The 15,337-nt window shown below is 37.4% G+C and overlaps 1 protein-coding gene across 2 annotated transcripts in view; it reads left to right on the top strand.

Annotated features, from left to right (window-relative positions):
* The window catches only part of LOC132094849 (serine/threonine-protein kinase tousled-like 1-B), a 56,909-nt gene extending 42,187 nt beyond the window's left edge, over positions 1–14,722 (top strand). The window contains exons 5-23 of one of the 2 annotated variants that reach the window (XM_059499479.1): positions 467–505; positions 1,193–1,268; positions 1,367–1,410; positions 2,171–2,266; positions 3,826–3,912; positions 4,343–4,435; positions 4,618–4,728; positions 4,881–5,017; positions 6,004–6,192; positions 6,457–6,523; positions 6,831–6,928; positions 7,953–8,034; positions 8,125–8,216; positions 10,141–10,230; positions 10,310–10,479; positions 11,120–11,255; positions 11,338–11,449; positions 11,572–11,679; positions 14,529–14,722. In XM_059499479.1, the coding sequence (XP_059355462.1) occupies positions 467–505; positions 1,193–1,268; positions 1,367–1,410; positions 2,171–2,266; positions 3,826–3,912; positions 4,343–4,435; positions 4,618–4,728; positions 4,881–5,017; positions 6,004–6,192; positions 6,457–6,523; positions 6,831–6,928; positions 7,953–8,034; positions 8,125–8,216; positions 10,141–10,230; positions 10,310–10,479; positions 11,120–11,255; positions 11,338–11,449; positions 11,572–11,679; positions 14,529–14,669 (1,968 nt within the window). In that variant the 3' untranslated portion in view covers positions 14,670–14,722. The remainder of the gene's footprint in view (positions 1–466; positions 506–1,192; positions 1,269–1,366; positions 1,411–2,170; positions 2,267–3,825; positions 3,913–4,342; positions 4,436–4,617; positions 4,729–4,880; positions 5,018–6,003; positions 6,193–6,456; positions 6,524–6,830; positions 6,929–7,952; positions 8,035–8,124; positions 8,217–10,140; positions 10,231–10,309; positions 10,480–11,119; positions 11,256–11,337; positions 11,450–11,571; positions 11,680–14,528) is intronic. The other variant, XM_059499480.1, reaches the window with a different exon arrangement.
* Positions 14,723–15,337: the final 615 nt, after the last annotated feature.

Below are 15,337 nucleotides of genomic sequence, written 5' to 3'. Positions count from 1 at the left end.
GTTTCCTTTTCATTTTCTTTTGTTTCCATTTTGCTGTCATTCTCTCATTTAATTTCTTATTGTCTTTCTGTTTTCCTTGTCTTTTTCTTAATTTATTTCCTCCATTGTTTTCTCATTTCCTTTTGCTCATCCTTCCATTTTCCCTTTCCTTTAATTATTGTCTTTTCATTTTCATTATCCTTTCATCATCTGTTTTCCTTTTTTATTTGTTTTCCTGTCTTCCTTCTTCCTTTTTCCTTGAACTTTTGTATTTTTATTTTCCTTACCCTTTCTTCCGGTTTTCCATCTTTATTTTTAATTCCCTTTTCCTTATTCTTCCATTTTCCTTTTTCCATGAATTTCTGTCTTACCCTTTACTTATTTGTTCTCCCCATTTCCTTTTTCCTTATGTCATTCTCTCATTTTATTGGTTTTCTCTTTCCCTTTTCCTCTTCTCTCATTCTTTCTTCCTCTTTCTCTGTTGCAGGGCTCAGATGGGAAAAGAGGAAGTTCTCCTGCATTTTCAGTAAGTCTCTCAGTCCCAGTCATGTGAGAATTGAAAAGAGACACAAATGATGCTTTTTGAGGCTCTTGGTTCAGTTACATCGGCACTCCTCTCTTTGGAAATACATGGTGTGGTTTCCAGAAAAGCACAGGCCTAGACCACACAAAACTTCATCATTTTCTATGATAATCTCAAATTAATCTTAGATTATGAGAAATTAATATGAAGGAGCAATGTATAATATAAAAGGCGGTTAATCTCTTAATAGCGTATCAAAATCTGCGCTGGAGTTTGGTGGCAGACGTGGAGGGTTCAGTCCAAGCCATTGAGCGAGAACTCCTCTCTGATCAGAATACAAAGATGCCCTTGGCAGCACACCCCTCTTTGTCTGTGCTGAAAAGAGCAGGATATTTCTGCATCCTTTCCCCAGCGAGACCGAAAATAGACTGCGATTATTGGTCCAGGCCCGGATTATGCACGCTCACATTAGGGATATTCTTAGAGTCATTTAGACTCAAGAGTCATTAAATACAGTTTGAAGACACACAATAGGTCTCGTTATACTATTCAGAGATTTGTGATTTGCTCTCGGGAGACTATGAATTTAAATGCGGTGTTCATTGCTTGCTGAGGCCAGCGTTATTGTGCATCGGGTGCAAAATAAGACCTGAATATATTCATAACAAATGGTGTGTTTCTCATTTATAGACTCCTGAAAAGAAGCACTCTGAATCATCACGGGGCAGGAAGAGGAAAGCTGACATCCAGTCAGAGAGCAGTCAGGGTAAACCATTATCTCTCTCTCTCTCTTTTCTAGTATGTTCTTTATGTTTAGCTTAATATGCTTTATCATACATCTTTTTTTATTATTTTCTCTCATAGGGAAGTCTGTCATTCGGGGACCCAAAATTAGTGATTATTTTGATGTGAGTATCTGTCAGTAATTTGTGGGGAAGCTAATGAAAGCATATGATAAATCGTTGGCATTGGCTCAATGAAAGCGTAACTGATATGTAGTGTTTTGTAGCTTGGATGATGTTGTTTAAAAAACACGAAATCATATTTGCAGGATAGTTAACAACCTTTTCAAGCAAAACAGAAAATGTTTAAGGAAATAATGTAGGGTGGACTTAATTTCTTAAGTGATGTAATTGGATAGTGAAGAGTAGTATTTTTATAATAAATGTTAAATATGAATTCAATTAATGTTATATTCTGGTCACATCAAAGTCATTTCGGAAGTGGTGAAATATTTAACATTGATCAAAGACAGTTCTGATGAACAAGTCAGACACAAGGATGTATATTTTTTTTCATTCACAATTTTACATTAATTGAAAATGGGTTGGTCTGATTCAAATTCTGAAGCATCAGGACGATGCTCAAACTGAACCAAGTTTTAAGTGTGGTGGTTTTTATAATTCTCTCCACATTAAGCTGGGAAAGCAGAAAGTGTTTTAACATTACGCCATCACCTTTAAAAACTATAATAACATTTGTCATCTAGTCACCCTCATGTCATTCCAAGCGCAAATGGTTTTTCTTCACTCGGAGTGAAAAAAGTTGCTTTTCCATGCAGTGACAGCATTATCAGTGGCTGTCAAACTCCAAAAAGCACAGTCTGTGTGGTGTTCAGTGGGGTGGTGTCTACAACTACGTGATTTGTTTATTTCCCTCTATCTGTAGTTTCAGGCTGGTAATGGGTCCAGTCCAGTAAGAGGTCTTCCACCAGTCATCCGCTCACCCCAGAACTCACATTCCCACTCTGCACCGGGATCCAGCGTACGTGTCACACTCCTTCATACCCTGTTTACACCTGCTGCTGTTAAGAGATGCCATGTAGCAACATGCGTTCTTGTGAACACTTGTGATCAGATTCTCTGATTTCATCACTCCATGCTTATTGTTATGAGCAGATTCTATAGGATTTTAGTGCAGTATCTGTATTAACTGAACTTTGAATGTGTGATGATTCATGTTGATGTCAGGTTGCTGTTAATGCTAATTGGGGCTAATACATGTATTTGTACAGGAAATGTTTGATAGAGGTCTTTCATGTGTGGAACCCTCTGTCTGGGGAAACCTTAGGATGCTATTGTGAACACATCTGAATAATAAAGGATGCCAGTCTTTGTTAAACTTCACAGACTTCACTTAACGTGCACATGGGTGTCTAAAAGACAGAATGCGATAGAATAGAAGCATAATAATTAATAATTGGAATAAAATATATATTTTGCTAAATTATTTAGCATCCACAAGTGAAAGCATTTCAGTGTCTTCCTCCAACTTCACTGTAAACTGTAATATTAATAATACAGTGTGTTGCAGCAGTATTGACAGACTTTATTTATTTACAGAGAGAGACATACTCCGTAATCTACTGTTTAATAAAAAAAGGGAAAAAAAAGCTTTTTTGTTGTTTTAACCCGCTGTACTGGAAACATACTGAACTTGACATTAAAAGCAAGTTGATTGTTGAAAATTTTTGTGTAGCATTACACCACCATTTTACCGTATGTGCAGCAGGATTTAAAGTGTCAATGTTAATTAATTGTAAAGGCTCCGCTACACTAAGTGTTTCTGCTGCACTGAACGGAACTCTTGCAACTTGCACACAATGAAAACACTAGCGGTGCACTAGCTTAAAATGCAGCGCTTATCAGAGCAACAGAGGCTACTACACACACTAGATTAACTGTGACAGATGAACCAAACAGCGATCCTTTATTTCCACCAAATAAATGCCCAAAGTGGATTGTGTGGGAGCATTTTGGGTAAATCAGGGTGTCATTTAAATATTGCCTTAAACTGCTGCTAAAGAGCGAAAAATCATAAGAGATAATACATGGCTAGCTGTGCACTGAACAATTTTAAAAACCAAAATCACTTGACGCTTGTTAGCTTCGCATTCTGTCTGCTTCAGACCAGACTGAGATGAAGTAGTGCAGTGAGATCACACTTACTTGAATTAATCATAACATTTAGCTACTTGAATTAATTATTACATCGATCGATCAAGAGAATGAGAAAGAGAAAGAGAGGTGACAGTTTCTTGTGTTTTTTTTTTCACTGTTTCCAAGTTTTCCAAGTACTTTTGGTTGTCTTTAGTATTATTATTATTATTATTTTGTGCTGTGTTCTATTATTGGTTACGGTTTTCTTTCTGGTTCAAAAGGGAACAATAAATAACAATTTAAAATCTAAAGACTGTTCATGTGATTTTATATACTAGTAATGTTTTGAAATGAATAAATGCATAATAATCGTAATAATCGAGCAACCATGATTATTCCTCAGACTATAATCATACCAACTAATCTATAATCGGTGTGTTTCAGACCCGGCAGAGCAGCTCGTCCCCCACTAGTCTGTGTTTTGTGGACTCTATGATTTCTACGAGAACGATGGCGGTCAAGAGTGTTCAGGTAGGACTTACTGTCAAATAACAAGAACCTCATTAACAGTCGTTTTAGAACAATTAATAATTTAAATGGATTTTTGTAGTTAATTTAATACTCTTCTTGGTAAACAAGTCTGCTAACTTTTGAAAAATGGAAAAAAAAATATTTAAATATTTGATTTAGCCTTTTTTATGGCTGTCATAAATGATTTTGAGTTGAAATGTGCCTGGGATAATGATAAAACAATAAAATGTACCAAATTTAAGGCGTTTGGAAAGAAGCACAAATAAGTTAATGCATGGTAAAAGGTTTTCATGACTATTGTCATTTAATTTTCATATTAAAATAAAAAGTGGAATCCGTTTCGATCACAAATGAAGTCCTGTAACATAAAATGACTATTTGAAGAATATCTATCATAAGTTGTTGAAATGGGTGTGTGTTTGTCCTGTAGACTGACCTGACTGTGGTAAAGCTGGCCACCATAGAGAGCAATAAGAACCTGGACCTGGAGAAGAAGGAGGGCAGGATAGATGATCTTCTGCGGGTGAGAGGAGATTATTCATTTTATTAATTAATAAGAATGATTCCAAAACAAATTTGCTGTAAACTCTTTTGATGTGAAATCATCCGTGTCTTGCAAATTTTAGGTGCATCAGACTTGGTGTAATCCTAACTTTAAAAATAAACGTTATTTAAATATCTACTTTTTCTTCCTCTTCTGTGCAGGCAAACTGTGATCTTAGGAGACAAATTGATGAGCAGCAAAAGCTTCTAGAAAAGTACAAGGAACGTTTAAACAAGTGCATCACCATGAGCAAAAAACTTCTGATTGAGAAGGTGAAGCATCCTGGTGATATTTCAGAAACCTTTTGAATGTGAAAATACTCAGTGCTCATCTGTAAATGTTCACAGTTGCTGTGTAATGCCATCATTATAGTTTCAACAGTAAACTGAATGAGATTGTTCTGAAACTGTGTGTATTTGTCCAGAGCACACAGGAGAAGCAGGCGTGTCGGGAGAAGAGCATGCAGGATCGACTGCGTTTGGGTCATTTCACCTCTGTGAGACACGGAGCCTCGTTTACAGAGCAGTGGACAGACGGCTACGCCTTCCAGAACCTCGTCAAGTAAGACGCTTAATGAAGATTGAGAGCACAAGCCCAAAGTAGACTTCTGTATTTGCACATGCAGTCCTCTCTAGCTTTATAAAAGGAGACACTACTATGCATACTGTGACTTGACTAAAGTCCCTTAACAATTGTCAGTTTTCACTCAAATTATCTATAGTGGGTTTCTTGTGTATTTACTTGTATCAAATTAAAGGTCATAAAAAGTCTTAAATTGTAGAAGAAAGTCTTAATTATGATTTCAGGAGGTCTTAAAATTCGGTATGGACCAGAATTGCCACATAGCTTAATTTGATGATTAAACTTCAAAGGGTTTTGATTTCATTAAATGCACATCAAAGTCAGCTGCTGCTGGTTTGTGTTCTGTTGTTACTGTGGAAACGGTTCTAATTCTGCAGTTCCGAAAGCGCCTCCTGCTGGCAGAGAATGAATGTGCAGTTTCAATAAGACTGTTGTTGTGAGTAGGGTATTCCTGCAATACCAGACTGCATGTCTATGACCCTATAGTTTATTTATTTATTTGTTTATTTTTTTGTATGCATGTATTAGCGGCTCACATACTTTTTAAAAGCACTAGCTATTCAAATCTGTGTATTATTATTTTTAAGGAATTATGTAGTTGTTTAATTGTTTAAATGTAATATTTAACCTAATGTATTTCAATATATTCTATATAAATTCTGGTTGTAAATTCAGTTTTAATGGAAAGAAAGATTTGTGAATATACGAGACTTCAGTTCATTAGCTTCTGATGTGTGACCCATTTAAAGTGCAGTAAACTGTAAAACAATTGCAGTACAAATTAGTGTGATTGCTCTGGAATAGAATTGGCTAGATAGCGCAATCTATACAATAGGGTCCTAGAACTGCAGTCTAATTTTATTTGCGCAGATCTTAAAAAGTCTTAAATTTGTCTTAGAGCAGCCCTGATTACAGGTTACAGATTGGCCTGTATGAACTGTTTCTCATTGCCTGTTTTTATGCAGACAGCAGGAATGGATCATTCAACAACGTGAAGAAATCGAGAGACAGAGGAAACTGTTAGCTAAGAGAAAGCCACCATCAGCCAGCAGCTCACAGTCGCCCAGCACCATCTCTGAGCCCAAACCACGCAAGACCAAGGCTGTGAACGGCGCAGAGAACGACCCTTTCCTCAAACCCAGCCTCCCTCAGCTGTGAGTGCTGCTGAAAACTGCAGCGAAATCACTAACAATCACAAATAACTGCCTTGAAAATCCTATAGAAGATCTTTAAGCTGGAAGTTAAGCTGATGGGTTTTTTTTTTCTGCTTCATCACAAGTCTCTACGAAACCAGTGTGGAGAAATTGCATCAGCTTCTTCCAAATTGTGATTGTTTTGCACTCTTCGACAGTCAGATCTCCCTAGCCCATTACATGTATTGAGGTTTTTTTAACCCTGTTCCTCTGATGCTCCTGCAGGCTAACTTTAGCTGAGTACCATGAGCAGGAGGAGATCTTCAAACTGAGACTCGGCAATCTCAAAAAGGTCAGTGCTCAAGCTCAGTGGCTACTGTATGATTTAGATCAGAACATGTAAAAAAAAATTCAAATAATGTCTGTCTTTGTTTCTACAGAAGTACTCCAAAGAGCAGCATATACTTTTGTAACATTGTCAATGTCTTTACTGTTACTTTTGATCGATTTCATGTCTTTGCTTATTAAAAGTATTATTTCTTTAAAAACGGCATTACTTTTCCCGATGGCAGAATACACCACAATATGATTTTTCATATGTATGTTAGTTTTGTTTTTTTTTTTTTTTTTTTTTTTTTATGCATTTGTGCCTTTTGTAGGAGGAGGCAGAGATTCAGGCAGAGCTGGAGAGGTTGGAGAGGGTGCGAAATCTTCACATCCGAGAGCTGAAACGAATAAACAATGAAGACAGTTCACAGTATGTACCCACACTACAATGACATCAGCCTCTGATCTTTTTCAATTTATTTTCTCATTTTTACTAGACATTGACTCCTCATGGTAACAGCACTGCCATGAGTTTACTGACTGTAAAGGGTCCCACGTTCAACACATTTGTGACCCTGGAGCACAAAAGCAGTCATAAGTAGCACTGGTATATTTCCAGCAATAGCCAAAAATACATTGTATGGGTTAAATTAAAGATTGTTCTTTTATGTCAAAAATCATGATATTAAGTAAAGATAATGTTCCATGAAGATATTTAGTAAATTTCCCACCATAAATATAACAACTTATTTGTTGATTAGTAATATGCATTGCTAAGTACCTAATTTTTTTGCACCCTCAGATTGCAGATTTTCAAATAGTTGCATCTCAGCCAAATATTGTCCTATCTTAGCAAACCATACATCAATGGAACGATTATTTACTCAACCTTCAGACGATGTAGAAATATCAATTTACAAAAAACGGACCCTTATGAATGGTTTATGGGAAGTCGTGGCCTAATGGTTAGAGAGTCGGACTCCCAATCAAAAGGTTGTGAGTTCGAGTCCCGGGCCGGCAGGAATTGTGGGTGGGGGGAGTGCATGTACAGTTCTCTCTCCACCCTCAATACCACGACTTAGGTGCCCTTGAGCAAGGCATCGAACCCCCAACTGCTCCCCGGGCGCCGCAGCATAAATGGCTGCCCACTGCTCCGGGTGTGTGCTCACAGTGTGTGTGTGTGTGTGTGTTCACTGCTCTGTGTGTGTGCATTTCGGATGGGTTAAATGCAGAGCACAAATTCTGAGTATGGGTCACCATACTTGGCTGAAGGTCACGTCACTTGTCACTCACTTGTCACTTGTTTTGTGGTCCAGGTTCACATTTTATATGTTACCTGAAAATTTTTTGTTTGTTTGTTTCACCAAAACATGAGTTAGTTTTACATGATTATTTTCCACCCAACGTCCCCTTTTCTCCTATTTCTCTATTTGTATTGTTTTATTCTTTCTCAGATTCAAGGACCATCCCACCCTGAATGAGCGCTACCTGCTGTTACATCTGCTGGGCAGGGGGGGCTTCAGTGAGGTCTACAAGGTACCCTTACCCCTCATTTATAACCCAGCCTGATATAAGCTGACCTTTGAGAAAGAAACGCATCGCTTGATTCATCATTCTGCTCTTCAGGCGTTTGACTTAATTGAGCAGCGCTACACTGCTGTGAAGATTCATCAGCTCAACAAAAACTGGAGAGAGGAGAAGAAAGAAAATTACCACAAGTATGTTCCTCCTCTCTGATGCTATTCAAGGAAATGTTTTTGTTAAATCTGTATAGGGCCCTATGATTTCTGGGATATGGAAAACAAGCACTGAATCCAGGCATGAAAATGCAGTTCACTGTATAATGCAGAATGCCATAGAATTTGTCAAATTTTGAATGAATAAATCAAAAGTAGGTTAGTATACTTAAATCAAAACATGATATGGACTAGTGTCTGTGAATATTAAACCGCAAAAAGACTATTTAAAGACCAATACTGTGTTTTCTGCACGTCTTGTTGAGATGGAACGGCGCAGACAGAAACGTAAAGGTCTTCACAGCAACCCGTCAAAATAAAAGTCTGGTTTAACTTGAAGAAACTGACAGAAATGTATTACTTGGGCTAATATAAAGATTATATTAGATCAATATAGATAATGCTGTTAAATTATGTACATTTCATTAATTTGTCATTTCATTAAAACAGTCTAGAAAAAAAAACAGGATCCAGGAAAATAAAATGGGAAACTCTGAATTTGGAAACAAATCTAATGCAATTTAGGGAAACTATAAAATGGATTTCATAGGCATGCTGCCCATCACCACAAGTGATGAATTCGATTTCAGATTGCATAAACGGGAAAAAAAAGTGAATTATCCTAACTTCATAGACAGGGTAGATAGACATCATGTGAAATTTGACCGAAAGAGAAAAAAAAAACAGCTGTACAATCCGTTCGGTATGTTGTTGTGAACCTTGAAGATGATCATGTGCATGTTAGTGTTGGGCGATATGGTCATTTGTCAAATCGTCAGCCCGTGAGATCGACGATACACGATATTATCGTGCATTGTTGGAGCAAGAGAGAGACTATCTGTACTTGTCATAGCAGAACTATTTGGTGTTTTAAACCGAGCAGGTGCGCGAGAGAGAGAGCCTATGGAATCACCTATAATCTAAAAAATATATACTTTCAAACATACTGATAAACTAATGTTAAATATAAAAATACTGTATTTAAAACAGTTAGTTCATATATAGTCAGACGCAACTGTCATATTACGCGTCATGTGACAAATCTGCCGCATCTGCGCACGGACGTTATCAGTCTAAATGTTCTGCAAAATCAGTCAACGGTGAAAATCAATAGTAGATTTCATTTAAAGTCCAACAGTTTAACACTAATATTGGACATAAACAAACGCGTTAAATATAAACTATTCAAAAGACATATATTTGAAGTAAAGTTGAATTGAACTGCTGCATCAGTCATACAGCGCTCCGGACCGCGCGCCTCACGACGAGACCGATGCACCGTCACAGAAACAAGAATGAGATGCACTCTAACATAACTGTGGCATTAAACTCAGTTAGTGAGGACTCGTTTAATATAGTGCACATATACAGGCCGTTCAGATTACTTGTTAAAGTGCAATGAAACACCTTATATCTGCAGACGATGTACGTCTGTTTGTGGATGAAGACTTTGTAACGGCCAAAACTCTGTATTTTCATGCACACCGCACTATAATGTGATGCATGCAACATAAGGCGGCGGCGGCGGCAGAGCGAACTTCTCATCCATAGTGCTTCTCATCTATTCCTTCTACGTCGTCACCACATAGTGAGTGTTTTTAAGTTACGTGATCAGTCTTTAAGAGAAGGACAAATGAGAACCACTATGGATAAGTTTGCTCTGCTGCCCTTGTTATTAACTTTGTTAATTTTTTGTTTTTGCCACTTCTCTTTCTTTTTTTAATGTGTAATTGATGTGTAGCAGCCTTATATCGTGGTTTGGGCACATTGTTATGTAAGGCTGTATTTCCATGCCCATTGTTATTCAGTACAGAACTGTAAATGGAGCGCGTCTGTGTCTCATGACGCTGTTCGCCTGGGTCTCCCCTGTTTTGGCCATGTTAACCCGTGCCTCTGTTCTCTGCAGACACGCCTGTCGGGAATACCGAATACATAAACAGCTGGATCATCCCAGAATAGTGAAACTGTACGACTACTTCTCCCTGGACACAGACACGTGAGTTAGCTCCAGCCCTGCACAGTTCACCTTTCAACCGTCTGAACACATCCGTGACATCAGTTTCTGTTTCCCGCAGGTTTTGCACGGTTTTGGAGTACTGTGAAGGAAATGATCTGGATTTCTATTTGAAACAGCACAAGCTGATGTCTGAGAAAGAAGCTCGCTCTATCGTCATGCAGATTGTTAATGCTCTACGATACCTGAACGAGATCAAGCCACCCATAATACACTATGACCTCAAACCCGGTGAACACACATTCTCTGCGTTTTACTTCACACACCAGTCGAACACTCAAATACACAAACTGGTTATTATTATTTTTGTATATACACAGGTTATATACAGGTTGGTTTTTAACCTGTATGTGCATTTAGATATATACCACGTATATACCGTTTTAAACCGTTGAGAAATATATATACAGTTATTATAATTTATTTATTTTTAATATAGTAAAAACGACAAAAAAGTGCCACATTATTTTTCAGAAATCATTTTAATAATCAGATTTTCTGCTTGAAAAACAAAACATTGCTTTATATCTTTTCTGAAAACCGTTGCACTGCTTTATAGCTTTATATTTTTGTAAAATAAAGTAATGATACCTTTTCAGGATTAATTGATATGTAGAACGTTTAAAACAACAGCTTTATATATATTTCAGAATTGTTATTGTTTTGTCTCTTTTGATCAGTTTAATACAGCCTTGCTGAATAAAAGTATTGATTTCTTAAAAAAAATATATATATATATATAACTAACTGACCTCAGACTTTTGAATGGTAGGATATGTATTATTTCCCCACCCACCCCTATTATGCATATGTGAAAGATATAAAAAAGTATAGGGAATGTGTATTTATTTGTGTGTGTGGTTGTGTGCAGGGAATATTTTACTGGTAGATGGAAATGCATGCGGAGAGATAAAGATCACAGATTTCGGACTGTCTAAAATCATGGACGATGACAGCTATGGAGTAGATGGGATGGACCTGACCTCTCAAGGGGCTGGCACTTACTGGTAACACACTCAGATACTCCCAACACTTCTGCTTTAGCCTGTTAAAGCATGTTACTCAGTCGTGTCTTGTTTCGGCTGTAAGGTACTTACCCCCGGAGTGTTTTGTGGTGGGTAAAGAGCCTCCAAAGATCTCCAATAAGGTGGACGTATGGTCTGTGGGTGTCATATTTTTCCAGTGCCTCTATGGTAGAAAGGTGAGGAGCAATTATCTGAACAAATGAGAATATTCTCAGAAGCGTCTACAGGTTTGTTGTTTTCCTGATTTCTAAGACGCTGCAGTTATGTTTAACCTCGCAATCTTGATTTGTTTCTCTAGCCATTTGGCCATAACCAGTCCCAGCAGGACATCCTGCAGGAGAACACCATCCTGAAAGCCACAGAGGTTCAGTTCCCTTCCAAACCCGTCGCCAGCAATGAGGCCAAGGTCAGTTCAGATGTGCTTTGAGAAACAGTCCGTATAAAATGTCGTATTGTAATCATGGAACAGAGTTTGTGTGCTTGACATGTCTGCTTCCTGTTGTTGAGGGGGTGAACTGAAACGTTCGTAAATCAAACACTGCTGTACGGTTCATTCATAATAATCTTATTGCTAAAAATGCTAAAATGTCAAGTTTTCATCGACTAGAACGAATAAAATACTTTAGGGTTTCTTTGAGGGAAAACTAGAAGAAAATTATAATACTCAAACAACATAGGATAAGGTTGACTAAACATGAAGGACATTTAACACGGGACTAAAATTGAAAATAGCTGACAAAATGAACAGTTTTGTAACAAAAGTAAGATTGTGCTGTTAAGAACGGTTATGTTAACTACAGCGGTGCTAGTGCATTAAATAGTTAGCCAGACTTTCGATAAACCGTTTCACTCATACTGTCAACATTCCCTAAAAATAAACATATTTTCTTCTCCCAGTAAGGATCATTATGCGGAGAAAACAGTATTAATGTGGACTGCAGCAGTGCTAATCTGCTCATTACATCCTATAATCAGCTATATCAATAAATGAGTCCGATTCAGTAAAACTGCTGAGCGTTTCTTTCCTGACACGTGTTGTTAAATCTGCTCTCTCAGCTTTGCTGTCTCCGGACGCTCCTTCATTCTGTCACACATGTCCCCAGCACTACGTTACAAATCAATGGGCTCTTGTTGCTTTGTGAACTGGGCTTAGCACGTATTATTGCTAGTTATTTGTTTCAGTTGTATTGTGTATCAAATATTAATATTAAAACACAAGTCGCTTGAGTGGGCTCACAAAATCAGTCACTTGTTTAACCACAAACAAAGTTTTCATTGTTAAAAGAGCGTCACAAGAAATTGCTGAAAATTCCCTTTTATAAAGCATCTGCTGTTGAGGCAAAATCTCAAATTTGGGGATATTTATCTTTACAACCTAGTTAATGACATTTATTATATTTCTGCATGTAAGTTTTATACACGGCAAGTATGTACCTGTCAGACATGACAACATAAAAAAATCGTGCCAATCAGGCACAACTCTATGATTGCAAAATGATTGTTGCAAAATTGGAGTTTCTTTTGCTCAAGGCTGCATTTATTTGATCAAAAATACAGAAAAAAAATCTGCACTCTTGCAAGATGTTATTACAATAAAAAAAAAAAAAATATATATATATATATATATATATATATATATATATATATATATATATATATATATATATTAACATTCTTTAAAATATAATTTATTTCTGTGATGCAAAGCTGAATTTCCATCAGTCATTACTTCAGTCTGAAGAGTCGCATGATCCTTCAGAAATCACTCTTAATATACTGATTTATTATTAGAATTATCACTTGTGCATCAACAGTTGTGCTGACAAATATTTTTTGGGGAAACTGTGATACTTTTTTCAAGATTCTTTGAATAAAATGTAAAAAAGTACAGCATTTATTCAAAATATAAATATTTTCTAACGATATACACTACAGTTCAAAAGTTTGGGGCCAATACATTTTTTATCTTTTTTTTTTAATGCTTTTATTCTGCAAAGATGTTTTAAATTGATAAGTCAAGTCACCTTTATTTATATAGCGCTTTAAACAAAATACATTGCGTCAAAGCAACTGAACAACATTCATTAGGAAAACAGTGTCAATAATGCAAAAATGAGAGTTAAAGGCAGTTCATCATTGGATTCAGTGATGTCATCTCTGTTCAGTTAAATAGTTTCTGTGCATTTATTTGCAATCAAGTCAACGATATCGCTGTAGATGAAGTGTCCCCAACTAAGCAAGCCAGAGGTGACAGCGGCAAGGAACCGAAACTCCATCGGTGACAGAATGGAGAAAAAAACCTTGGGAGAAACCAGGCTCAGTTGGGGGGCCAGTTCTCCTCTGACCAGACGAAACCAGCAGTTCAATTCCAGGCTGCAGCAAAGTCCGATTGTGCAGAAGAATCATCTGTTTCCTGTGGTCTTGTCCTGGTGCTCCTCTGAGACAAGGTCTTTACGGGGGATCTGTATCTGGGGCTCTAGTTGTTCTGGTCTCTGCTGTCTTTCAGGGCAGTAGAGGTCCTTTCTAGGTGCTGATCCACCATCTGGTCTGGATACGTACTGGATCCGGGTGACTGTAGTGACCCTCTGATCTGGACACAGACTGGATCTGGTGGCTACGGTGACCTCGGAATAAGAGAGAAACATTATCTAATATTAGCGTAGATGCCATTCTTCGAAGTCGATAAGTCTTAGCAAAGATTTATATTGTTAGAAAATATTTATATTAAGTATCGCAGTAAAATATTTGTCAGCACAACTGTTAATGCACAAGTGATAATTCTAATAATAATCAGTATATTAGAGTGATTTATGAAGGATCATGCGACTCTTCAGACTGAAGGAATGATGCTGATGGAAATGCAGCTTTGCATCACAGAAATACATTTTATTTTAAAGGATATTTAAATATAGTCCATTATTTTATATTGTAGTAACATTTTGCAAGATTACGTGTTTTTTTTTGTTTTTTTTTCAGATTTTTGATCAAATAAATGCAGCCTTGATTAGCAGAAGAGTTTTCTTTAAGAACATTACATAACATTAAGTCTTTCTGATCCAAAACATGTGTGTGTGTGTGTGTGTGTGTGTGTAGGGCTAGTTTCTGCAATTCATAGTCATTTTAACAATGGTCATAATGCAACAGGCAATTAAACAGACAGATTTGATGATTTTCAATAATTATCTTGCATGTTTTCTCAGACACTTTTTTCTTTTTTTTGATTTGTAATAAGTGGTGTGTCACTGTTTGCTGCAGGCGTTCATCCGCCGGTGTCTGGCCTACAGGAAGGAGGACCGGTTCGATGTGCATCAGCTGGGCAGAGACTCGTACCTGCTGCCTCACATCAGACGGCCCAGTTCCTCAGGAGCCCTGGCTCCGAACTCCAGCTCCTACTGACCACAGACACACAGCTCGGCTGGAGGAGAACAAGCTCCAGGAAGTTTGATGAATTATTGTGCTTTTGCAGCAATGAGATTTGGGTTTACTGAGAAAAGCGTTTGGAAAGAGAATGAAGACAAATAAAGCATGAATATTCAGACACACCCAGAGAATGTGGCGATTATTGAAGAAAAATAAGGTCTTGTGAAGACCGGATAGGGCACTGCTACTGTTAAGTACTTTGAGATGTGACTGTTGTCTTTTGGTTTTTCACATGGTTGCCTCCACGTTCAAAGAGGAGCGAGACCTGAAACCACTATCAGTTCCCACGGCCTCTGCTGGGTTAAGAGTTCAGAGTCACTGTAACAGGTTTCATTCTTCACTCTGTAGTAATGTCATGTGGTACAGACAACAGTGTTAGCTTTTCCTTGCTTTGTTCAACTAGCTACAAGAATGTAATTCTTGCATACAGAGCGGCTGATGTTAAATGCACAAAAGAACCAAATGTAGACGATTGACAATGTACAGAATCCTATGCAGGACAAAATAAAAGTATCCCCTCTGGAGAATTCATGTATATTTGTTGTACAGGACCTTGATTTCAGATATTAGCTTTCAGCAGATTTATTCTGTACAGAGGTTTAACATTTTGCCCTTTTTTTCTTCTCCTGTAAATTTGGTTTCCT

The sequence above is a fragment of the Carassius carassius genome, chromosome 19 (assembly GCF_963082965.1).
Source record: "Carassius carassius chromosome 19, fCarCar2.1, whole genome shotgun sequence".
Classification (NCBI taxonomy): Eukaryota; Metazoa; Chordata; class Actinopteri; order Cypriniformes; family Cyprinidae; genus Carassius; species Carassius carassius.
This window is presented reverse-complemented; position numbering and strand designations above follow the sequence as displayed.